Source organism: Macrobrachium nipponense, chromosome 12 (genome assembly GCF_015104395.2).
Source record: "Macrobrachium nipponense isolate FS-2020 chromosome 12, ASM1510439v2, whole genome shotgun sequence".
Classification (NCBI taxonomy): domain Eukaryota; kingdom Metazoa; phylum Arthropoda; class Malacostraca; order Decapoda; family Palaemonidae; genus Macrobrachium; species Macrobrachium nipponense.
In genome coordinates, this window is record NC_087205.1 from 104,479,866 (window position 1) to 104,505,078 (window position 25,213).

The window sequence follows — 25,213 nt, forward strand, 5'->3', positions numbered from 1 at the left end:
AAGTCTGGTACTTGGGATCTGATATCCGCCAGACCTGGGAAGAGGAAGGACCTCGACTCTATATGGTTGGCCGGACCAGAAGGCTACGTATTAACGTAGACGCCTACATGATTTCCCAAGATTGAGAACTGAGCTATGGCAAGTTTAATGCAACACTCCGGTGGCGGATGTGAGGGTGAGTCACTGTCCGTCGGTACCCATAAGGGTCCGGAGATGTCCACTGTACAGTCCCCCAAGCTTAGCCTACTCGATGTCTCGTTTCTCCTTGTCCTAAACACTGCCTGCGGAACGGACCGAGATGGCGGATCAGGGAAAGGTAATTCCGTATCTGAAGTTGCCTACCTCTATCGAGGGGGAGAGGGGAGTAAGACTCCTATCCCAATTCCGTGGCTAGGGGCAGACCGGAGAAAGAGACCACAGAGCGGCGGAGATATATATGTACAACCCGAAGCCATGTCCGTCAGCCGGCGTGGTGCCGGGGGACTATACGCTCGGAGACATAAAATTACATCTAGTACCCATGTCCCCACCCCCACACTCGCCCCCTCCCTTCCCACTTAAATGAAACTCAAGCGGCCGTTCCTCACTAAGAGTACTAGTGCCGCGAGTTATAAAGGTTCGGCTGAGCTGAGCCGGGAAGTGGGAGGTTGGGGGTTGGTATGAGGGGTGGTCGCTCGTGATCGCCTGGCCACCTACCCGATCAGAGATAGCCACCTATTAGCGGTTGTGTGGATTACTACTACAGGGGTGGCAGTGCGACTGGGCCTGTGGCCCGTCGTGGTTAGTACAGCAACCGGTTGGGGTGGCTCTCGATCAGGAGGCATAGCCTACTACTGAAGGTTATACCGAAGGAGGCTAGGCCAAGACGAACACTAAACAGACCTTTTACTATACATTGATACAGCATTGCGTAATGACAATAAAATCAATATGTATAATTGATAATGAGGCACTATGGAAGAGTTGCAAGGGGGTTTTATGGTTAGAGAGAATACCCGATATGGATCTAGCTTGACCGTCCGAGATCGCTACCGACTTGGACCGTTAGGCCAAATTTCCTCTAGGACATCACTATGCGGACAGTAGCCCTCAACCAAATCTACTAAACTCAAATTTTTTCAATTCAGATCGTTCGGGAGGATAGTTCCAATAATATGAATAGAGAGAGAGGGGCTCTCTATCATTGATATCCTCCCCTGAAGTGCTGTAGCGCCATCAGGAGAAGGGGCATAAAGGGTACCGATTAGGGACAGTTAGCCTACCTTATAAGAGGAGATCCTTGGTATTCTACTTAGGCTTGACTGGGGGGGCAACTCTCCCACCTCTTCAGTGAAATTAATTCTACTGTCATATTTACATCTATTTGGTTCGTAAGAAATTAATTCATGCAAAATCACGTTGGGAAGAGAGAAAGAAATTCTAACTCTCTCGTCCCTACCTCACGATAGACTGCTAATAGCCTATCAAATACATGTGATGTACTAATATGTCGAGATAGGCACGAACGTGCTCTTGAGCTGGGGAGGGGGGGGTAATATATTTTAAACAACCTTTGTCTAAACCCAGACTTACCCCAGGGTATGTCATGAGCGCGTTCGGCACCTCTGAGAACCAATAACTCATAATAATAACAGTTGAACACATAGAATAGGTACATTTAATGCACAAAATCTTTTGATTTATATTAATCTAGACGAAATACATGTGTACCAAAATTCCACGCGTTCTGATGCTGATGCTCATGAAATGGCGGGCATGCCAACGGCCCTGCAATACCTTTCTACAGGGCCGAAGGCTAATTTGGAAAGCCCCGCAACTGTATAATTTACAAAAACACAAATTGGGGTACTCAACTTCGATGAAGGAGGAAGATCAGAAGATGCCATCTCGAATTAATCACCGATTAATCACCAAACACGAGAGCAAGAAAAACAAAGTGGAATTAGTTCTTCGTCTAAAACAGGAATGCAGATGGTGCTCGGGTCGGGTAGAAGTAGCGGGAGCGAGGGGGAAGGAGTGACCTTTGCGACGGCTCTCTCCATGAGATGGGATTTTGGAAAGGAATCCTCTAATTGGCAGAGGACCTGTGAATAGTGGCTTCCACTCGCCTTGTACTTTATACCCGACACCCTTAGGGTGCTCGCGCAAGGGTAGTAACCTCAGCATACCATGCTAGCTCTTTTCTCTGGTATATTTAGAATCTATTTATACTAGAAAAGTGAGCTACAGGAACTTTTCACCGGTGAACACAGGTCGAACCCAGAAAAATGTTTTTAACAAAACACAGTACTAACAACATATTACATATAGGACTCTATTAAATAATGTTATAGAACTGTTATATAATGTTATACATATCCTCCAAATTAACAAACAATTGCTCTAAAATACAGTATACTGCATAGAAAAGATCCAGTGAAACTCACCTACTTCTCGTTGCTTCATCTCAGACTTTGAAAGTTTGAAAACATTATCTTGATGCCCACCATCATTGAAGTAGTAGGTTTCAACTTCAATGCTGAATTTTTCAACAAATGGGCAAGTGAAACGTGTTTTGGTATAAGGGTAGGCATTCCAAGCCTCTTCTTCAACAGATAAGGCTGATTTAGGAATGAGAGACTTGAGCCAGCCTGAAAAAATAACATCAACATGAATATTCTACATCAGTAATGAAAGTAAGTCAAACCCTGACCTAACTTTCAAATCTGCAAGCCCAAGAAAACTATACTATTATGGCGAACTAATATGTTTGAATTTGAATTAGTCTATCATACACGGTCCTTTTGACCATTGCCACAGATTCCTTGTTTTACAATCTCTGATTGTTTTTACCAGTTTTCCAGCTAGCGCTAGAAGATTATCCTATTGTTAAGACCTCAAGTTTGTTAGCTATGACAAATACAAATTGATTCAAATATTTGTCATATTCTAATGCAATAATATATATGTATATATTTTCACAAACTGTAAGAGATCTGGCAGAATTAACCATCTACTTGTCTTTAAAAATGCAAACCAAAATAAGATGAACTACTTTTTTTTCTTTTTTTTCTCAGAAAATTGAAGGCTGAGAAAGTAATAAATATCCATATGACATTCTAGCATTAACAAATAAAAAACAATATGAAATTATAGTACATATAACCTTGAAAAAGTATTATATTCATCGCCACTCAAACAAATGGACAGTTCAGAGTCTCATATTAATTCTGATGTACTTTAATACAGTAAGCAATTTGTCCTCGCAATTTTGAGTACCTGAAAATAAAACGCTCATGATCAAAGGACAACTTACCTGGCAAATGGCTCCCAACATGATAGACTTTATGGGTATACTGTCCTTTGCCATCTGGCCCTGGTCCATTTTCGTATGGCTCATTGACCAAGATTTCAACACCACTGCCTTCGCCATGACTTTCTTGTCGTGACTTTTTCTGCAATTATCATTCTCATAATCACTTTGTACAATGGTGGCATTTGAATGTCAATAAGTAAAAATGGGGGGGGGGGAAATCTAAGTGAATAAAAAACTTAATTGACCTTTCTAAGTTAAATTATTATAAATGACATATGGTACTGCATAAAAAAATAATAAGTTACTAATCTCCATGTTAAGAGTAACTTTTTAAGCTCTACATTTTTTGTGAAAATACTAAATTACATAACATACAGCCCAATTTATTGTAATGCTTATGCAGCACAAGAAAATTAAAAAGTAAAAAGATAATTCATTAAAACTATATACATAAATAAGAAACATTGGTGCACAAGGCAGAGTACTCTTCCCAGATTCTTATTACAGCATTAGAATCTTTACTTCACAATGTGAAAATTCTAATTAAAATATATACATTATAATTGGCACGACCTAGTGACACCATCAAATGACAGGATAATTCAATTTCATGTTAAAAATTTAATCTGTTATAGGCTATCAAGAAGATAGCCTTTTAGGTTAAGTGCAAGCAATAATACTATAACTTCATCAACTTCTACAATACCAAAAATATACTGCATGCCAAACTAAAACAACAAAAACTTGTTAAGCCAATTAATACCATGCAGGACACTTTGCATCAATCAATAGCATTCTACATGCAGTGGTTACGAATGGTTACACAATTCTAATTTCACCAAGTGTTCTTACCTGTCAGCCCACAACGACTCGTTAGGTGTGTTTATAAATTTTAGATAAACCTTAATTTGATATTCAAATCATGTTGTTAAATATACATACCACAATTTAACTAACTCACAGTCAAAGTAATTATTACAGTATCCATACTGAACTTCATTACATACTTCAAGTAGGGATAGGCAATGACAACAAATTTCAAACTATTTCCAGTTCATTCCCCTAACCTCAGAGAAGAAACATGAAAAACTCCACGCTAATTTAGACTCCTTGAGGGAAGTTATTCATTCTTAGCCAGACTTGGCTACAAATCTAATCACTACATCAATGACCCCTGGTAATGGATTTGCCGTCTACTCAAAAATATTCCATACAGATCATCAAATAATACAAAAATTCAATTTGAAAAATATGGTATTGTACTTCTCTTTACAAAATTAATGTAGAGCCTAAATTTAGATATGAATTTGCGTGGGCACAATTACCGTAATGGATAATACATAAAATCTTCATCTTCTCAAAATAAGTTGTCTAATTTTCTACAAAATTTAACATTTGGTGCATTACAACAGAAGAAAATAAGAGAAGTAGAGAAGTGTAGCTTTTCTATTCTATCAACCAACCAAGAATTATGGCAATAAAAGTTAGTTGCTCAAGTGGTGAGCTAAAATGTTGATGTTTAACTTTCCGGTACATACAAAATAATTGTTAGAATGCTTACATTCTTACCTGTTCTTCCAAGTCCTACTTTAATAACTTTCAATCCAGTATTATTATAGTGTGCCTCTAATAAAGTGATGTTCCAAAAGATTAATGAACAAATAACTGTCTGCAGAAAATATCTTTATGAATTGTAGTTGGTAAAATTATCTCTAAAATAGAGAAGTTACTACAAATCAAATTTAGAAGAGATAATCTTCCTACAAAAGAAGTTACCCGATAAACATAGCAAAATCTTCTCTTGGTATGTCAAGTTATATATAGCTGTAAATGCAGTATGTAGTTTTCTGACAACTAGGTTATCACTAGCATAGTAGGTTAATCCCAATATATATTATATATATACACAGTTAATGTAATTAAATAATCAATGAAATAATGATGTATGGTACTTAACTATTATATACTTCAAAACATACACAGACCCATGCTTATAAATAGAATTCCTCTCTATTCTTCAACATTCATGAAACTTTCTCCAAATGAATTCTATATATTGTAATCTGTTGTCATTTACTGGAAAAAAATACATACTCGGCATACCTCTCTATAGTCATAATTAACCTGCCTCTGCTAAACAATGCTGGAAAAATATTCATTTAAAAGCTATGCCAAAACTGAATGCTGAACTGAATTGAAGACACAGAAGATCATGTATTTAATAATGCTGTTTACCTTAATGTACAATAAACAAAAGACATGCCTAATGTGAGAGTGTATACTATTTCCAGATTCCAGCAAGTAAACATTACCTATACAAGAGGAGTAAAGTGATGAAAGAAACTCAAAATAGTACAATAAAGTACTGCTAAGATTTGCAGCACTTTGAATAATGCACGAATAATGTCTAAATTCCATCTAACAATATGGCAATGTTAACTTTTTAACATTCTAACAATATATATGACTTCAATGTGCTATATGTAAGCTTTTCAAAATATTGATAGTTATTAATATGACAGCATTATACTCTACAAAGCCCTATCTCAAATCCAAATGAACTCAGTGTCTATTGCATTATGCAATAGTCTATTACTGCAGCAAAACTCACTATTCACTATTCAGGTCCTCATAAATACAGTGAGTTGAAACTCCAAAACTAATGAACACAGCTGGCTGCAGATCAAGATCAAATGCTACAAAAGTGACACATCAAATGTGTTAGTATGGTTTAAATGCTACAAGATAGAAGCAAAGGTTCCCATAACATAAGGAATATGACATCACAGGGTACGCAACATCATGAGCTGTAGAGGGGAGTCCTTTTGTATTTGGTAAGCCCCACTCACCGCCAACATGTAGAGTTGAGCAATCCGGTACTCTTCTACTGTAAGAGGCAGTGGAATGCGGTACTCCACTGTCTGAACCATCTTGCTGAATTTTCAAAAATTCTCTCTAGTTTAGTTTCGTTTAAGTTTCAAATGATTTTAAATTCAAGTTCACTCTTCTAGATCCTTCCACCGAGTCCAGCTTAACTCTTTTAAAGAGAATTGTAGAACTTACTTGGGTGACACCTGTGGTTAGAGATAAGCTATATAGATTCAGAGAGGGGCCTCCATTTGAAATAAGCATTATTAAACATGAGTGATAGTTGCGAGCACAAAATGTTTAGTGAAAAAAGGAAAAATCATGATCTATAGCCTTTTATCTAATAAACATGGGGTTAAAAAGAGCCAGTGAAAAAACAGCAACCACTGCCCAAAACGGATAACCCTGTGGTGGGGACAAAAGCTTTTTGATGAGGCTTCATTGTGTAAAAATATCTAAAACTTATATGTACATATTAAACCATCTTTGTCACCTGTCTTATGGTTAATTATTTCATTAACTTATCCTACACTTGTCTATATAATCATTCTGGCAATTCCCAATCAATATATGATAATTGAATACTACTTCAGTAACAAAAAAATGGATAGCCAAGGAACAGCATAACATAAAAGAAATTAATAAAAATAATAATATGGACTACACTCTTGAAAATAATGATGTATTTTTAAATTTACATACATACTCCATTTACTAATAGAAAATGTAGAACCAATATCCAGTACAGGTACCTCAAGTAAATGGTACTGCTCTATACAATTACTAAAAGCATGCAAAATATAGTAAAAACCATCATTCAGAACCTTGTCTGAGGTTCCTGCTGAACAGATTCAGTTTATCAAACATATAAAATGAAAGAACACTTAAATAATGAAATTTAAGTTTTCCTTAAATATAAAATATGTGTAGAAAAAAATCATTCACCTAATCCATCCATTTATAACAAACACATGTAAACATACAAATACATAATTCACATAGGGAATTATGTATGTCCTTGTCTGTACAAAGCTGAATATGAAAATGCATGTATTCTAATTTTAAATAAAACATATGTAAAGGCTATTACACTCATTAACAATTGTATATACCCACATATATACAACTTTGTGTATCCTATATTTAGATATACAGCCACACATTGCCTAGATATTTACGTATAAAAATCTTTGCTATTTTAATCAAAACGTGTCTGTAGAGGCACACATGAACACAATCAAAGACACACAATCATGACTGGCTTATTGAAATTAAGATTTTTTAACCCCTCAATCTTTGCTTAGATTAAAACAATTTTTGTGTAATTTTAGCATTGTGCCAACAATCTCACTGTCCAGGGTAAATGTCGAGGGGTTAATGAGGGTACACATAAGTGACAAAATAGTTACATACGAAGTTAGCAAAAGAAAACAAAATCGTCTAGGATCACGACAATAGCGATTATTATGCCTCAATGCTCAAGAGAATAGATACTCGATCTTGTTCCATTTATGAGATCAGTGATGTATGGATGGTATTGTCTTTCTGCACAACAAAAATGCATATGCAAATCCCACTCACTACTGTGATAAATATCTTCACGAGACAATTACAGACAGAACATAACAGTACAGATAAAGCAATACTTTCAAACACGAACAATTACAATAGTAAAATGAGGCACCGTGTAAACAGAGCAACAGTAGAGAAAATGAAAATGATAAACGTCATCACACTGAACAAGCTATGAACACAGTAACAGTAACAGTAAACAGACAACAACAAGGCACATACAGGAATATTCAGAAAGAACATTGAAACATTGACCAGCTATCATTAGTTATACCCAATTCACCAAAAGGCTGGGGGATAGCAGGAAGGAAGGGAGGGGTGAGGGGAGGATATTACCAAAAGGGAAACTTACTGTTATCATGTACAGCTGAGCAATTCGGTATTCCTCCAGCGTCAGAGGAAGCGGTATCCGATACTCCTTCACCAGCACCATGGCGCCTCCCTCATCAAACTACCTCATCCTCTGAAATGAAATAATAATAGAACAGCATAGAATAGGTTGTAGTCTTTAGGCCAAAGGCCATGAGCTGGGACCTAAGAGGTCATTCAGCGTTCAAAGGGAAGTAGATGGTAAGAAGGCTTGAAAGGTGTAACCCGAGGGAACCCTCAAAGCAGTTGCACTTTGAAACAATTGTTAGAGAGGGTGGAAAGTCAGACGGAAGAAAGAGAATATGAAAGGAAGTACAGTAAAAGTAAGTTTCACTTCCATCGTATGAAGAAATTGAGAAGTTAAAGGGTCATTCAAGCTACTATAAACATGTACATGGTCAAAGTAACACACACACACATACATACATACATACATACATACATACATACATACACACACACACACACACACACACATATATATATATATATATATATATATATATATATATATATATGTGTGTGTGTATAAGTAAATACACAGCACGTATGTGTTGTAATATACAATGATATGCATTTAATGCACATCTAGCTCTTTATCCATCTATAAAAGTGTATATCTACATAATTCTATGTATATATATCCTTGTATTATGAGAGAGAGAGAGAGAGAGAGAGAGAGAGAGAGAGAGAGAGAGAGAGACTTCTTCCTTAAGTGGACCAAGACTGCATAGGCTATATTCCCTTCAGGACTGCGTGGCGCCATTCCATACCTCCTCTTTAAAAAAATCTTGATCCACATACGATTCTCTCTCTCTCTCTCTCTCTCTCTCTCTCTCTCTCTCTCTCTCCTCTCCTCTCCTCCTCTCTCTCCCTCTCTCTCTCTCTCTCTCATCTCCTAATGACAGAGAAATCGTTATAATCTTCATTTGGATTAGTCTTCAAAAGGTTGACCGAACTTGACAGAGTTTTCTAAATATCCTAAAATAAAAATAAAAAATAAAAAAAAGTCTCTAGAAGAGGCATCTCCCTCCTGACAGTGCATAAGTAAGCGCTCATCAAGGGCGTATCACAAAGGAACGATGCAAAGGCCTGTCGGCGAAACTGGAGAACTTCCAAGGATGCAGTGAAAATACATCGGTCGGACAAGTAAGTGAAATGTGGAATATGAAGTCCACAGAGTTTAATCTCTCTCTCTCTCTCTCTCTCTCTCTCTCTCTCTCTCTCTCTCTCTCTCTCTCTCTCTCTCGCTAAGGAATCGAGTTTCCCTAGCTCTTACAAAAGTGACTGGACGGACTTAAAACTAAATAAAAGAAGAGGAAACAAAATGGAAATAAAAGATGACATAAAACACAAGGAAAGTCAGTTGTTGCAAGTGCCCATACACGTTTTCTACCAAAAGATGATCGTCATCTTTCTCATATTTGTCCAAACGTTTCCTTTGTCGGATTACATGTGAAATGAATTCTGCCCACGGTGTTTTATTTCCACTGTCAACTTCTACTAAGCAACGCCCCTGTGAACGCTCCTTAACACAAGAATTATAAGCGTTTCGTTCACAATTCTTCCGTCCTTTATTCCACAAAGCCAAACCATCTCAAAAGGTGTTGATTCATCCTTTCTCCTATGCTATTCCATTGTTCACTTACACATATCTTCACATTCAACAACCTTCGTATTCTCTTTACGCGACACATTCATACGGCTTTTCTCTACAACTTCGATCACTTCCATAAAGGAGATGTTGGTTCAACAATGCCTTAACATATTACTATTCTCAAGACCACTCCAAATCTATTCCTAATCTTTAAGTCACAAACATTATAATCATTCCAATTCCTTTACTAATCAACAACTTCTATTCTTCCACCATACATACATTTTGGCTTCCATTTATCCTCCATAACTTCCACGACCTCATACGGCTCCTTTTCAAAGTGCTTTTCAAACATTTACCGATTTATGCAGTTTCTCTCTACTATCCATAATCATCCGTAAACATAAAAAATTCCTCACTCCATTCAAGACTGAATTTCATATTTCTTTATTTCCTCACTAACTTCTTACATCATTTGAAAAAAAAAATATTACGGCTACAAAGAATACCGCAGGTGTCACGGCACCACTCGTGAGACAAAACTAGTCAAATCCTCTGTCGACGCGGGGCTAACACGCTTTGCTTACGCCTTAAAAACATTCTATAGTTCTCAGCAAATTATCATCTGTATAAATGGTATCAAAATTATAGCTTCATTTAACGTTTAATTTACTCATCTACTAATACCAATCGTTGGCAACACGAAATAAGCGTCGTATAAACAATATGTCGGTACCATTTCCCGTGAAACTAAACACTGGAAACTACTGGCTTTCATTTCTTTGACAATTATGACCATTGATCGCTATTCCGTTCCCGATTCCATCCGATCTAGTTTTTCCAGGATAAGAAATAAAATCCAAATCAAGCTATTCAAAGCCTCTTCGTCACTTATCTAATTTCTCTTGTGCTTGGATTTCACTTCTGTTTTGGCGAAGAAAAACACTAATTTCAAATGGTTGCTCTATGTCTTTTTATCGTATTGGTATCAGCAAGAAAAAAAATTGCTAAATTTACTGTACATTCTAAAATGAAATAAAAATATATTGTTTGACTATGAACACAAAAGGCAATGAGTTACTGGACGAAATTATCTGATCAAAGTTTATACTGATTTACAATTTTTTTTTACCCAATTAAGAGAAATTTTGATACGACTACTGTCGAAGATGAATTTGAAGAGAACCAGCAGACCTAGTAACACTCATAATTGCTCAAAACTTAGTAAATTTGAGGATTTATCTTTAAAAGAATTAGTTAAGAATCGTCTTTGCTCGTAGACCCAGAAGCATAAAGTGGCGCTTCACAATGAAGCTGTGAAGATTTACTAGCCAGTTAGATTCCTTTTCTTTTTGTGCGTGGTTTTATTAAGAATATAAATGATGAAATAAAAAAATGCCTTTAATATTTACGCGGTCTCACGCGATCTCTTTTGACAGCTGACGAGCGTGAAGCCCAAGTGTCAATCATTGGAGCGATAACTGAATATTTGATTTTCCTACTCATTGATTTTGAGTCTTTTTTTTTTTCCCCTTTCTACGTAAAACAATAAAAATTATTTTTGTGTAATGTAAAACAAAATAAATAAACTAATTTTGGCCGTGGAAACTCTTACTTAATGAATTGTTCCGCTGATGAACGGAACTCTTTGGAACATTCAAAAAAGTTTCGTCGGAGAATTATAAATACGAGACAAAAGAGACATCTTTCTTAAAAATTTGACAATAATGAATCTTGCAGTATACAAGAATAACGAGCAATAAGCTTCTGTTTTCACATGGTCTTTGAAACAATATATCAAAGAGTCGGACAGTGTATTCTTGAGACTCACTGCATCTTTTCCCTCTCCTTTATAAACTAGAACAATTGCTCATGTCTCCCATCCCTCCAAAAATCTTTGCCTCATCCTGACACCTCCTCAACCCCATTCTTAGGCTTTCAATATCTTCCACATTAACAAATCTTCTAAATGCATATTTTAACCTGACAACTATTTCACTGCTAACTTGTCTCTCTGTAGGATACTTGATTTGCATTCCATTTCTTGCTACGATTCTCTCTTCTCTTCTCTTCTTATTCCCTTTCAATTTTCCCGTAAACAATCCTCTCTTCTGTCCTACAATAAATAATCTCCCTTTTACTTCGCTAAAAAATCTCCTCATCTTCCAACTATACTGTTCATTCCCTCTTCCTGCCCTAATATGCCCACAAATAACTCCCTTGAGACCCAGTGACTCCATGATGGAAGTTTGCATACTCCACACCCTCTCTCTCTCTCTCTCTCTCTCTCTCTCTCTCTCTCTCTCTCTCTCTCTCTCTCTCTCTCTCGCCTAAATTACAATAAAGAGATGAGAGCATTACCATCGCCCTCATATCCAGGATGATTTTTTCCCTGTCAGATTTCAATACGGGGCACGCACCATCTCGGAATATGGATGAACCATCAGAATAAATGAGGGAACTGATCACCTAATGCTGTCTGTGTCGCGGCCAATACGAGGAAGGGATCCATTTCATAAATTACGCTCTCTCTCTCTCTCTCTCTCTCTCTCTCTCTCCGCTCTCTCCTCCTCTGCTTTCTCTCTCTCTAGTTTGTCACTCCTGCGATGCGAGGTGGGCCATCCTCAATACTGCTGTTGCGGCTTTGCTATTGACGCAATGTTTTGGCCACGGCTATAACAACAACTGAGAGAGAGAGAGAGAGAGAGAGAGAGAGAGAGAGAGAGAGAGAGAGAGAGAGAGAGAGAGAGTCATGGCGGGGTGTGTTCTGCTAGGTACGGCAATGCAGCTTTCGGAGTTTAAATATGCTAAGAGTAAATTTTTCAAGATCCAAAGTTTTTTTTTTATCTATTTGTTTATCTGCTTTCTATAAAAAAAATTCCTTTCGTTACTTCTTGACAAAAAGTAACATTTTTCCTGATGGACTGTGAACAATTTACTCTTTTTATATTTAAGCATAATCAACTACTACGATTAACCTCAGATAGGGAGCTTTATTAAAAGCTTCCACAATAACAAACCGACATAGATGTGCAGGATGAAATTAAAACGAAGATGACAACTATATAGAAAAAAAGGCCAAGAAAAAATATATAAACAAAAAACATTCCATGACTATAAACTAAAACGATGGTTTTTAAATTAAAGTATGAAGATCAATATTATTTATATGAAAACGAACACAATCAACTTCAACATGAAATCGTGAATAATCCGGACGAAGACGAAAATACAATAGAAAATAATTTAATAAAAAAACAAATAATAAACAAAAAATAGGTCCTCACACATAAAGACCGTGATACCCTAAACTGGCATTACGTACGGAGCCATCACTGAATGATTAAAAAAAAAAAAGCTCAAGTTTAAAAAAAAAAAATAGAACGACAAAGCACCATAATTTCACTTCCCCCTCAAAAAGAAGCCAATCGCCAGATGGAGAACATCCAGACTCCACAGAAGAGAAGAGAAGAGAAGTCCTCGTAATGGTTGGCAGATTCCCTGTCGAAGGAAACAACGACTAACATCAATTACCGGATCGTGGCCGCCATCCAAATCCACATCTTGAATCTTGCCAATTTACCTCCTTTCAATTTTTGATGTTCGCCGTCAGGCTCTCTCTAAAAAGGAACTCCCAAAATAACTCACACGGGAGAGACGCTGGATCGTAAAATCGGCAACCCACATGCCTTTCATTCAAACTGTATCTATTATCTAACTATGACATACTATAGCTGGTTCACTTAAGGTAGATTCTTGGGTGAGCCCTAAGCCTACGAGACGTTGGTTTGGCGGCCGCTACGTCTCGTAAGCATACCTTAAGTGAATCAGCTATACCTACCTACCTACCTACCTATCTATCTATCTACTTGCCTCTTCAGTCGCACATGTATTCCAGAGCAGAATAGATGGGGAAATCTTGTCCGCCCCCCCCCCCCCCTCTCTCTCTTTCCCGAATAATTCTACAACATGAATAACCAGATATGCTGGCGCAGACAGCTAATATCCCTGACCCCTTCCTCAATACATGTGATGAGGGTATATTTGGCGATTCTACTCGCACGACTTGATCCTCGCATTCATTGCGGCGCAGAACACTTAAATCTAACTCAATCCTGATATATCTTCCCCAGTAATTCAATTTATTATTCTAACAGTCGTTCGCATTATAATTCTTCATTTGAATGCAAACAAAGAATACTATATATTATATATATAAATAATATATTTATATATATATATCATATATATATATTTAATATATCTTATATATATCTATAATATAACCGTATATATATTGTATTTAAAATCAATAAAAAAAACCAACATGACAAATATATGTGAAAGACCAACAGAAAGGTGTCGCATTTTCTGGATACCTTAACTTAAAAATTTTCGATTGGATATTATATAATTATAGAGAGAGAGAGAGAGATGAGACGAGAGAGCCGGAGAGAGAGAGGAGAGATGAGAGAGAGAGAGAGAGTGAGGAGGGGGGGGGGGGGAGAGGCGTAAATGCAATATGGAAGCCTTTGCGAACTGCATCACTTCAAGAGCTTTTACATTTATCTATAAAGGAAATTACACACACAGTTGAAAAGCTTTCGTGCAAAAGAGGGCACGAGATCATTTTACACACGAGCCAGCGAGGACTCCGAAAATAACTCGTTATTTGGCAACAACAGACAATGATGAGGAAATGAGGGTGAAGAAACAGATGGAAAACGAAATGGAGAAGTGAAAGGACTCTATTGGAGACGAACTCTTGAGTGAAGGATTCCAACGGATTCTGTGCCTTTTGTAACCCCATCTGATACAAAGCCAAAAAAAGGCTACTCACTGATACCCCTCCCCCCCAAAATAAAAAATTGCTTGGTGAAGCTCCGATTCTACACCTTAAATACTGAAATACACTAAAATTGTTATTTGAAATAACAAACACTACATATTCCAAATGATAAAACACAAAATCAATCCTCAAAGAAGAGTGGCAGTTTGTGTTTGAATGTACAGCACACGAACGTTACAGAATACAAGGACCATAGGTTGATAAAATCCGGAGTGTAGGAGGGAAAGCACAGAACGTCTTGTAAAGGAACAGCATCAGTGCGTGTAAAGCCAAGGCTAGATGGCACGCTTTGTATTTGATGTGCTGCTGAGCAGCCTTTGTGTTTCCACGAAAAGTCCATGATTCTGTGAGAGTAGTAGACTTACAGACATAAGAACACACACACATACATACACACACACACACTATATATATATATATTATATATATATTATATATATATATATATATATATATATATATATATATTTATTACAGTTTTTCGGACTTAGCGTTCCGCCTTACTTCCCGAACGAGGCCATGTCTAGAATATTTAGGAGATACTTCTCTGGAACTACTATAAATTGTGTGACTCAGCTCAACGTTGTCTCTCAAGGCATAGATCAAAATCTTCCAAGGGATATGCCACAAGATTCATAAGAGTTAAAGGAAGCATTCAAAGTAATATAATAATATAAGTATTTTTCAACCCGACATTTCAAAGTCCACTTCACTTCAAAACCCCATTTTTAATATATTTTCGGGAGAGACGCTTTTTCAAAGATCATTCTGAACGTGACTATGAGATTCAGGCGGTATCATTCGTTTGATTGAAATGAACTTGCAAACTTTGCATTCATATCCCAAAAATCTTTAGATCTAATCTCCAGACTGAGTGTGCTCTAAGGCTCTATCGTCCATCAATGGCCATAAGTTAAGTATATCTAGTTTTACCAGACCACTGAGCTGATTAACAGCTCTCCTAGGGCTGGCCCGAAGGACTAGATATATTTTTCGTGGCTAGGAACCAATTAGTCACCTAGCAACGGGACCTACAGCTCACTGTGGGATCCGAACCACATTATATCGAGAAATGAATTTCTATCACCAAGAAATACATTTCTCTGATTTCCCGTTGGCCGAGAATCGAACTTCGGACCACCGGATTGGTAGCCGAGTGCGAAAACCACTCGTCTAACGAGGAACTTAATTATGGTGTGCATACAATTTATGCTGCTTAAAATAACTCTTAGTCCCCCCCCCCCCCCCACCTTTTAAAATCTCCAACTTTCCAACCATCTATCTCTGAAAAATTCGGTCCTGGGCACTTTCTTTCATCCGAATAATTTACTGTAGAGTATTCTATTTGATCATTTCGTTGCCACTACTTATTTGCTTGTTTGTATGGTGTTTTTACGTTGCGTGGAACCAGTGGTTATTCAACAACGGGACCATCGGCTTTACGTGACTTCCGAACCACGTCGAGAGTGAACTTCTATCACCCGAAATACACATCTCCCACACCTCAGTGGAATGCCCAAGAATCGAACTCGCGTCCGCCAAGGTGGCAGGCCAACACCATACCGATCACACTACTGAGGCGCTCTTATTTTTTTGTGGGTGTGTAACATCAAGCGGACCTTACGACAGCGCTGTCCACGAAGAAGACAATCAACGTTTTTCGTTTACATTGTAACGTTAAATGAGTTTAGTTCAATATAGAATTTAAGCCAAAGGCCAAGCACTGACCCCTATGAGGTCGTTCAACGCTGAAATGGAAATTGACAGTAAAAGGTTTGAAACGTGTTAGGAAGAAAACCTCCCAGCTGCACTGTGAATCAACTGTTAGGAGCGGGTGGAAAGGAAGATGAAGAAAGAGAATACGAAAGGAGGTACAGTAAAAGGAACGAAAGTGGTTGAAGGTAGGGGCCGAAGGCACTCTACAAAGAACGTTAAGTAATCCCTACAGTGCACCACATGAGGTCCACTGACGGCACTACCCCCCTTACTGGGCATAACGATAAAATCGTCAAATCAAATTCGCGCCCAATTCTGGAAAACTCTCCAGCTGCATCGAACGGAAAATTCTCATCACTCTCCGCGATACTTCCAAAGGAGCAATTATAGGCGTCACAGAATCCCATCTCTACCCCTGGAAACTGAGACGAATCATTATATGCTACACGCGAACTTCCGGCGATAAGTTTCCGATAATGGGGGGAGGTCGACGTTAATGTTGCAAACATCTAAAACTGGATTAAAAGTTGGAGCGGCTCCTCGCCGGTTCAGTCAGATCTCCCGACTTTCAAAATACACGATGATCGTGATACACAGAACGGACTTCGCGACGTCGCTATGAAAAGGCCTATTTATAGTCCGGTGGCAACGATGCAAAAGCAACCATTCGCTGCCTGGATGGCGGTACAGGATGTTGATCACTCAATTGAAATGCTGTAAATATTAAGGAATAGAACACAGAATTTACGCCAAAGACCAAGCGATGGGACCTACGAGGTCATTCAGTTCTCGAGACGGAAATTAAACAGGAGACAAAACCTTGCAGTTGTACCATGAAAAAACTGTTAGAGAGGGTGGAAAGGCAGATGGGAGAAGTTGAATATAAACGGAGGTACAGAAAAAGGAATGAAAGAGCTTGCAGCTAAGGTCCGAAGGGACGCTGCAAAGACCCTTATGTAAAGCCAACAGTTCACCACGTGAGGTGTCAAATTATGGATATTATCCACCAAGACTGCTACTCACATGGTACTGAACGTAGATTATTAGTAGCGAAATGATTTACATACGCGTACGACTTGGTATATTTTTTCATTCGTTTTTTTCTCTTTCGGTCAGGAAAACATACAAATAAAAAAAAGAGGAGGGGGGGGGGGGGGGGGTTGAGCAGCAGTAAAGCGCCCAGGGATACACATCTCTTTAATGTATTCTCGACAGGGCAAACTTAAAGTTCTAAACTGAGCTTTCCTTTAAAATTTGTATAATGTCCGAAAAAAACTGCGAGTATAAAATAATCTTGAGAAAAAGGAAGAGAGATTTTATATGAACTATACTTGCAGGCATCTGTACAATAAAGCACTGTTTTACACGATGATTCTTGCTATGTATGGCTGCTTAATACTGGTGAAGTTCGTATATTCACATGCACACATAGTACATGTGCAAATTTCAGAATGAAAACAATGACTCGAGATCATATAAAATACAGAAAACCACGAAGAAGAACCAATAATGAATCGAAAGGGTTGAAAGTGGAGTTAATCCTGAATTCAAAAGAAATCTGGTCATTGAAATTCACTACAAGAATTTGTGAAAACTGAACTCTACAATTGCTCACATCAAAAAGCAAGAAAATTATTATTTTAACTTGATACAGGCCTTGGAATTGTACCTACCTGTTCCTTAAATACCGTAAAATAACTCAAAATGCACGATAACTTACCGAATAAACAAGCTCAGCCCACAGCGGAGGTATTCCACACTCGTCAATCTGCAACAAGAAACAGGAAGGGTCAGAAATTGTAGCGCGGTTTTCGTAGGAGTCAGGAACTACTACTGTGCATAAAATGAAGAGAGCCAGTACGAGCTGAGCCATAAGAACCTTAGGGTTAGTGTGGGAAGCTGCCAAAGAAAATTTCGACTCGTGTGGGACGAAGGCGACGGAAGACCCCAATGCAAACTCGCGTGGCACTGACTGCAGAGGCCAATATGCTCGGGTAAATATTTGTCCTTGGTAGCTAGGCATTGATCAGGACTAAGATAATCCGCCAAGGGTAAGGAAGGGAAGAGTTATGTATGAGAGAGAGAGAGAGAGAGAGAGAGAGAGAGAGTGTTAGGCAGAAGATGAAAAAGCATAATTTTTGTTTCTTCAAATGAAACTTACGAGTCTTTTAAAGGGTTGAGACCATGGTTGGTACCATGTACACTCAGGTAAGAGAGGAAAATGGCGAGAGAGGTTTATAAAAACGGGGCATAAAGTAATACTTAATATGACATTTTCACAAATCAGTCTGCAACTATATAGACGTTCACCACCATACACGAACAGTTTCTGTTCATAAGCCTATCACAGTGACAAGCCAAGAACATACATATGAACGAAGAGAAGGCGCTTATCGATATTCCCTTTTAGATCATTCACATAAGTGGGCTGACCTTAAGGGATGCCAGACATTATAAAATGATACATTTCTTCACTATAATTTCTCCATAATAAAGTTAAGTAGCTCCTCCTCCAAAGGAACGCATGCGCGCCAGCTTTGACAAGGTCACAATCATGTCGAGCATAGAATTGAAACACGACATATTTTATCATTTTTGTGTTTCCCAAGACTAAGACGAAAACAATAGTCTTACGCTCTTTAACAATAGAAACAATACGCAAAATGCACACAATAAATGACATGACAAACAATTTCAAGTTGCATACGGGTTCACCGACAAACAGAATTATTGCAATCACTGTCAAATAGAGAGAGAAAAATATATCCTCATAATACTGCCTGAACGAAAGCGGACTTGGTCTAATTTAACCTGACGACAATATCTTTGAAATTAGCCCCAACTTTTGGTATCCACCCTTCCACTCACTCGCGTATTTCATTTTCTTAATCACGGCCCGGGCTAGGCCTAAAAAAAAATAAAAAAGGAGGGGGGGGGGGGGGGGGGTGCCAGTCGGCTGATGACAAAAGCATTTTCTGGGTCGCCCCCGAACGAACCATTTGAATCGCGAATCGCTTTCCAGCCTCCCCATCAAATATCTACATGGACGAACCCTATTTCGCAAAAACTGCTTTGGGGCTGACCTTTGAAGTGCGTTCATAATGCACGATGGAATATCTCCTTTTAGACCAGTATTGATCACTGGTCTTTGGAGAGTTTTCGTTACGGCGCCATGAACCGGCGAGAATCACGATGCAGCGCGAGCGCTGTCATCGTTCGAAATATATTTTTGATGGTACTTAATCAAACTTTTCTTGGTAGCGGCGGCGGAATTAGGTCATAATGGGGCCTAGTGCAAATGATTTGAGTGGGCCTCTGTCATGAAAAGCAAAATTAATTGCTATTACTTGAGATATATACCAGTAACTCATGCTCATAAATAAATCAAAACAAACACATTTATATCCTATAAAATTCCCCCTCGGTTAAACATATATGAAAATATATTATTTCCGAGGTAGAGAGAATTAGATATTAAAGGACATTTGTAGTTCGATATATTATATATATATATATATATATATATATATATATATATATATATATATATATATATATGTTTGTGTGTTTATTAAGACCTACGGAACGGACGACGAAACTTGCACGGTATACGCATTCGGCAACCTAGGCTTCATTAGCTTCTGGTCAACACTGTATTATTTATGGTTACGCGTCAACACATGGACTGCCTGAGAAAAATAATGAACACATCACCACACGAAATCATCAGCAATCAAGATCCAATCACCTCCGGGTTAATTTCTTGAGTGACAAAGAAGCTAGCAAGCTGGCAGTCATTGTCAAGAAATATTCTCATCTTATGAGCTTTTAACTTGCTCGTAAGATCTAGCTAATTCACACAACATGCTTGTGCGCATGACACATGACACCCGTAACAACATACTCACATACACTTCTCCTGAGTTACGTTTTAAAATTTTCCTGTCTTTTCTGTATTACTTTGGGTCCTGGCGACAGAGAGAGAGGAGAGGAGAGAGAGAGAGAGAGAGAGAGAGGAGAGGAGAGAGAGAGAGAGAGAGAGAGAGAGAGAGAGGTTATTACCAGATGTAAGCATCTGGTCTATTTATTAGCCTTTAGCTCCCCGTTTAGTTAAACAGAGAAATGTTTGAGCAGACCACCCCACCATTTGTACAGGCAAGAAGATGGCCCTCGTCTTTCGGGGTCGTTTGCTGGGATTGTTATTTCTCTGTAGATATATATATAATATATATATATATATATATATATATATATATATATATATATATATATATATATATATATATATTCTAAAAAGGCATGGGACAGATATCAAAACTTTAGACTATAGATAATTCGCTTGCTAGTTTTTGTATTTCTAACAAAAAAAAGCAGTACAAATGAAGCAAAGGGCAATACACGAGAGAGAGAGAGACCTTACCTTACCTTACAGACCTTACAGTTCGTTCGGGTTGCCCCAGGTCCCTTAGTGTGAGGCGCCTCTAAGTCTACCAGAGAGTTGCTAGTACATCTTCCGGTATATTTTGCATCTTCCATCTTGGATGGTCTGGGATGCAGTTTAGATATTTGTCGAGCTTATTCTTAAACACATCTACGCTCACTCCTGATATATTCCTCAGATGAGCTGGCAACGCATTGAATAGACGCTGCATTATCGATGCTGTGCGTAGTGGATTAATGTTCTGTGCTGCTTTCCTTATTTTTTCCTGTATAGTTTTGGGCACTATTAATCTACCTCTGCTTGCTCTTTCTGATATTTTTAGTTCCATGATATTTTCTGTTATTCCTTCTATCTGTTTCCATGCCTGAATTATCATGTAGCGTCTCTCTCCGTTCTAGACTATATAATTTTAAGGATTGTAGTCTTTCCCAGTAGTCTAGGTCCTTAACTTCTTCTATTCTAGCTGTAAAGGACCTTTGTACACTCTCTATTTGTGCAATATCCTTTTGATAGTGTGGGTACCATATCATATTGCAATATTCAAGTGGACTACGAACATATGTTTTATAAAGCATAATCATGTGTTCAGCTTTTCTTGTTTTGAAGTGCCGTAACAACATTCCCATTTTTGCTTTACATTTTGCCAACAGAATGGCTATTTGATCATTGCATAACATGTTCCTATTCATCATCACACCAAGGTCTTTAACTGCTTCCTTATTTGTGATTGTCTCATTATTAGGTCCCCTATATGCATATAGCTTTCCTTCTCTGTCTCCATAATTTATTGATTCAAATTTATCAGAGTTAAATACCATCCTATTTACCTCTGCCCAATCATATACTTTGTTAAGGTCTCTTTGTAGAGCGTTCCTATCTTCATCACAAGTAATTTCTCTACTTATTCTTGTGTCATCAGCGAAACTACTCACTAACCGAATCCTTAACATTACTGTCTATGTCTTCAATCATAATACAAACAATATTGCAGCTAGCACCGTACCTTGTGGCACACCGGATATTACCTTGGTTTCATCCGATTTCTCATCGTTTGCAATAACTATCTGTTTTCTGTTGTGTAAAATTTCTTTTAACCATCTTCCTACTTTATCTACGATATTGTGTTTTCTAATTTTCTTTGCTAATATATTATGGTCTACTTTGTCAAAAGCTTTTGCAAAGTCTAGATAAACCACATCTGTTTCATTTCCGCTTTTCATATTTTTGAATATGTTCTCACGGTGGACTAACAGTTGGGTTTGTGTATTTTTTCCGGGTACGAAACCGTGTTGTCCTATATTAAACAAATTATTTTTTATTAAATGTTTCATAATATTTTTCTTCATTACCCTTTCATACACTTCATAATATGTGATGTTAGACTCACAGGCCTATAATTACTTGCCTCTAGTCTTGATCCACTTTTGAAAGTAGGGGTGATATATGCTAATTTGTGCTCATCATAAATCTTGCCTGTATCTACACTTTGTCTTAATAATATTGCAAGTGGCTTTGCGATAGAATGAACTACTTTCTTTAACAAAATAGCAGGGACTCCATCCGGCCCTGCAGCAGCTCCATTTTTAATTTCATTAATTGCCTGCACAATATCAGCTTCATTAATTTCTATGTCAGCTAAATATTCACTATTTTCGTCCCTTACTTCTATATCATTATCTTCATTATCTATTCAAGGGGTGAATTCTCTCTTATATCGTTCTGCCAGTATGTTGCAAATTTCCTTTTTTTCATTCGTTAATCTCCCTTCAATTCTCAGAGGGCCTATTTCTATTCTTCTTTTATTCATCTTCTTCGCATATGAGTATAATAGTTTGGGGTTTTGCTTGATATTTAATAGGGTTTTTTCTTCCAAGTCCCGTTTTTCATTTTCTTTTGATTGTATAATCTTTTGTTCTGCATTTTCTATCTTACTTTTTAGTTCTATAACTTTCCATGCATTTTTTTCTTTTGCAAGACCTTTTTTCCACTTTCTGATACTGGAACAAGATCCTTCTGTCTCTTGGTATGCATGAATGATGTTTACTTTTCTTCTTCGGTATATATTTATCCACTATTTTCTCCAATATTTTATATAATATCTCCGTATTTACCCTTATGTCATCACTTACGAGAGAGAGAGAGAGAGAGAGAGAGAGAGAGAGAGAGAGAGAGAGAGAGAGAGAGAGAGGGTTTAGGACACACATCTAAACATACTTGTAAAACTAACGACAAATACGAACCGAGTGATCTTTCAAGGTACGAAGGTTGTCAAGCCCCGAGAGATAAGACCTTTTCCACCAGGGGGACCGGAGCTTACAGGGAATATAAGACTTAACACGAACCCGGATATTTGAGAAGTGACGTGAAGGTCTTTAAAACCTACACACTCGTAAGATTATATATTTCTTTTTCTTTAAGAACCGAAATGCACCAGCAACCGACTAGAAAAAAAAAAAAAAAAAAAAAAAAAAAAACGCGCCCGGAAAATACAAGACGGAAGGTTCTTAAAAATCGTGGACAACATAAGAAGGAACACGGGCCAAAACTTAGGCAGTATACACGAAAAGAACGAAGTTAATTAAACAATACTCAGAACTATAAATATAACCAATAATTACACAAACAGCAAGAACTTAGCATAATGAGAACAAGGAATTTTTCCCTGAATCCTGAATCCTACGTTTATACTCTTGGTGAGAGATGATCTAATACAAACACTCCTAATATTGTCTAGTAAATCATTAAAACAAACGATATAACTACTCATTTAGGATTCCATGTCATTTTTGCACAAGAATTAGGTAAACTACAAATACCAAAAAAACGCTCACTAAAAAGTCTAAATCCCATAAAAAGTACCTACTAAATTGCTAACTTAAAAAAAAAAGAATATTAATATGTGTATGAACTATTAAAAAAACATTAAAGGGAAAATAATCACAATCTTAAAAAAAATATTAACCTTTAAAAGGTATGGACATAATTAATTAACCCTACAAATCAAATGGGCGTCGACCAAGCTATTCTAAGAAAAAGGGAAGACCTTCAAGACAACATCAAATATCAGTTCTTCGTAAGTCTTAAAAGAGCAGTTGGAAAATCAGTTCAACAGCGCTACTACATTCACGAGTTGATTATCTCTCGAAACAGACTTTGATCATACAAATATGCGCGCTTATCAGTCGAGAACTCTACTCAAAGGCCTCTGAGTGCATATCGATTACTGGATAAGCTTTTTTTTTTTTACTTTTCTGTGAGAGAAAACTATTGAGATGGCTTGTCCGTCCGTCGGCACTTTTTATGAGGCTAGATGGCTGCAAACTGGGAAGTTGATCACCCACCCCCCAATCATCACACATGCCAAATTGCAGCCCTCTAGTCTCATTTTCATTTTATTCCAGGTTAAAGTTAGCCACGATCATACGTCTGGCAACACTAAATGATAGGCCACCACCGGGCCGTGGCTGAGAGTTTCATGGGCAACGGCTCATACAGTATTACACACTGTACAGAAAACTCGATTGCGCCAAAGTGGTCGTGTGACAAAAATCTGAACGGCTTTTTTTTTTTTTTTTTTTTTTTTTATAGATATTACTGTCGTATTTATCACAAACGGGGTCAGTTAACAATGAAAAACGCATCCTTTACTTAAGAGGTTATTCATCAAGGTTCTACAAAAACATGGCCAAATAATATTCAAAATGAAATGTATACCCAAAAATAGGCCATTTATACAAGTTACATCATTTAAGACGGAGTTTTATATCTTTTAAAAAATTAACAGTCACCGTAAGGTTCTAAACTGTATTACCTAGCAGTCTACGATATGTAGATTATGAGTAATTACATGTGGCCCTATAAAAACAAATTATTTGCTTTTAAGGACATATTTGGGGGGGGGGGGGGGGGGGACAGGGACACCTACATTTCATACATAAAATAACAAAGAACTCCTGCATTAAAAACCAAAACTGAAAGTGTCAAGTTTAAACTCTAAGAATAAACTAGGCGCCATCACTGCGGACCATAGAACGGAGAGAGAGCTCGGGGAGCCTTTATTATACAACAAACTATAACTGGAGGCAATTTCCGGCCTGAGGGACCTTATCAAAATATCCTATGAGCCAACTCGACCAGCTAAATTAAAGTCCAGCACCAAGAGTCTTACGAAAAAATATTCTGCCCCGTTTTCAATGATATTAAGTAGAATATAAGATACATACAAAGTTTAGTTTCGCCTGGATAGTCTTGCGACCATTCTTTCCAACATTCTTATTGGAAATATTAATCTAATTTACGCATTTTCCCCCATCGTTATGTCAACGTCCTTAACCGCAGACGGAATTTTTTTCTAACTTCTGTATTCCCGGAAATATGAACTCATCAGTATAACAAGAAATTGTTCGATAGTTAAGAGGTTTTCGGTGGACGACTCGGTAGCTTAGACGCCGTAGAGGACTCCGACACCACGGGGTGACAGTTCGAGCCTTTCCAGTTGGCAATAAA

General features: G+C 37.6%; 1 protein-coding gene across 9 annotated transcripts in view; it reads right to left on the reverse strand.

Annotated features, from left to right (window-relative positions):
- Positions 1-2,367: 2,367 nt before the first annotated feature.
- Positions 2,368-25,213, reverse strand: part of LOC135224729 (protein retinal degeneration B-like) — a 189,553-nt gene continuing 166,707 nt past the window's right edge. For 5 of the 9 annotated variants that reach the window (XM_064264033.1, XM_064264036.1, XM_064264034.1 and 2 more), the window contains 5 exons: positions 17,987-18,034; positions 8,088-8,198; positions 6,145-6,369; positions 3,296-3,434; positions 2,368-2,630 (listed from right to left, as the gene is read on the reverse strand). In XM_064264033.1, the coding sequence (XP_064120103.1) occupies positions 2,383-2,630; positions 3,296-3,434; positions 6,145-6,225 (468 nt within the window). In that variant the 5' untranslated portion in view covers positions 6,226-6,369; positions 8,088-8,198; positions 17,987-18,034 and the 3' untranslated portion in view covers positions 2,368-2,382. The remainder of the gene's footprint in view (positions 2,631-3,295; positions 3,435-6,144; positions 6,370-8,087; positions 8,199-17,986; positions 18,035-25,213) is intronic. The other 4 variants (XM_064264035.1, XM_064264039.1, XM_064264042.1 and 1 more) reach the window with 1 other exon arrangement.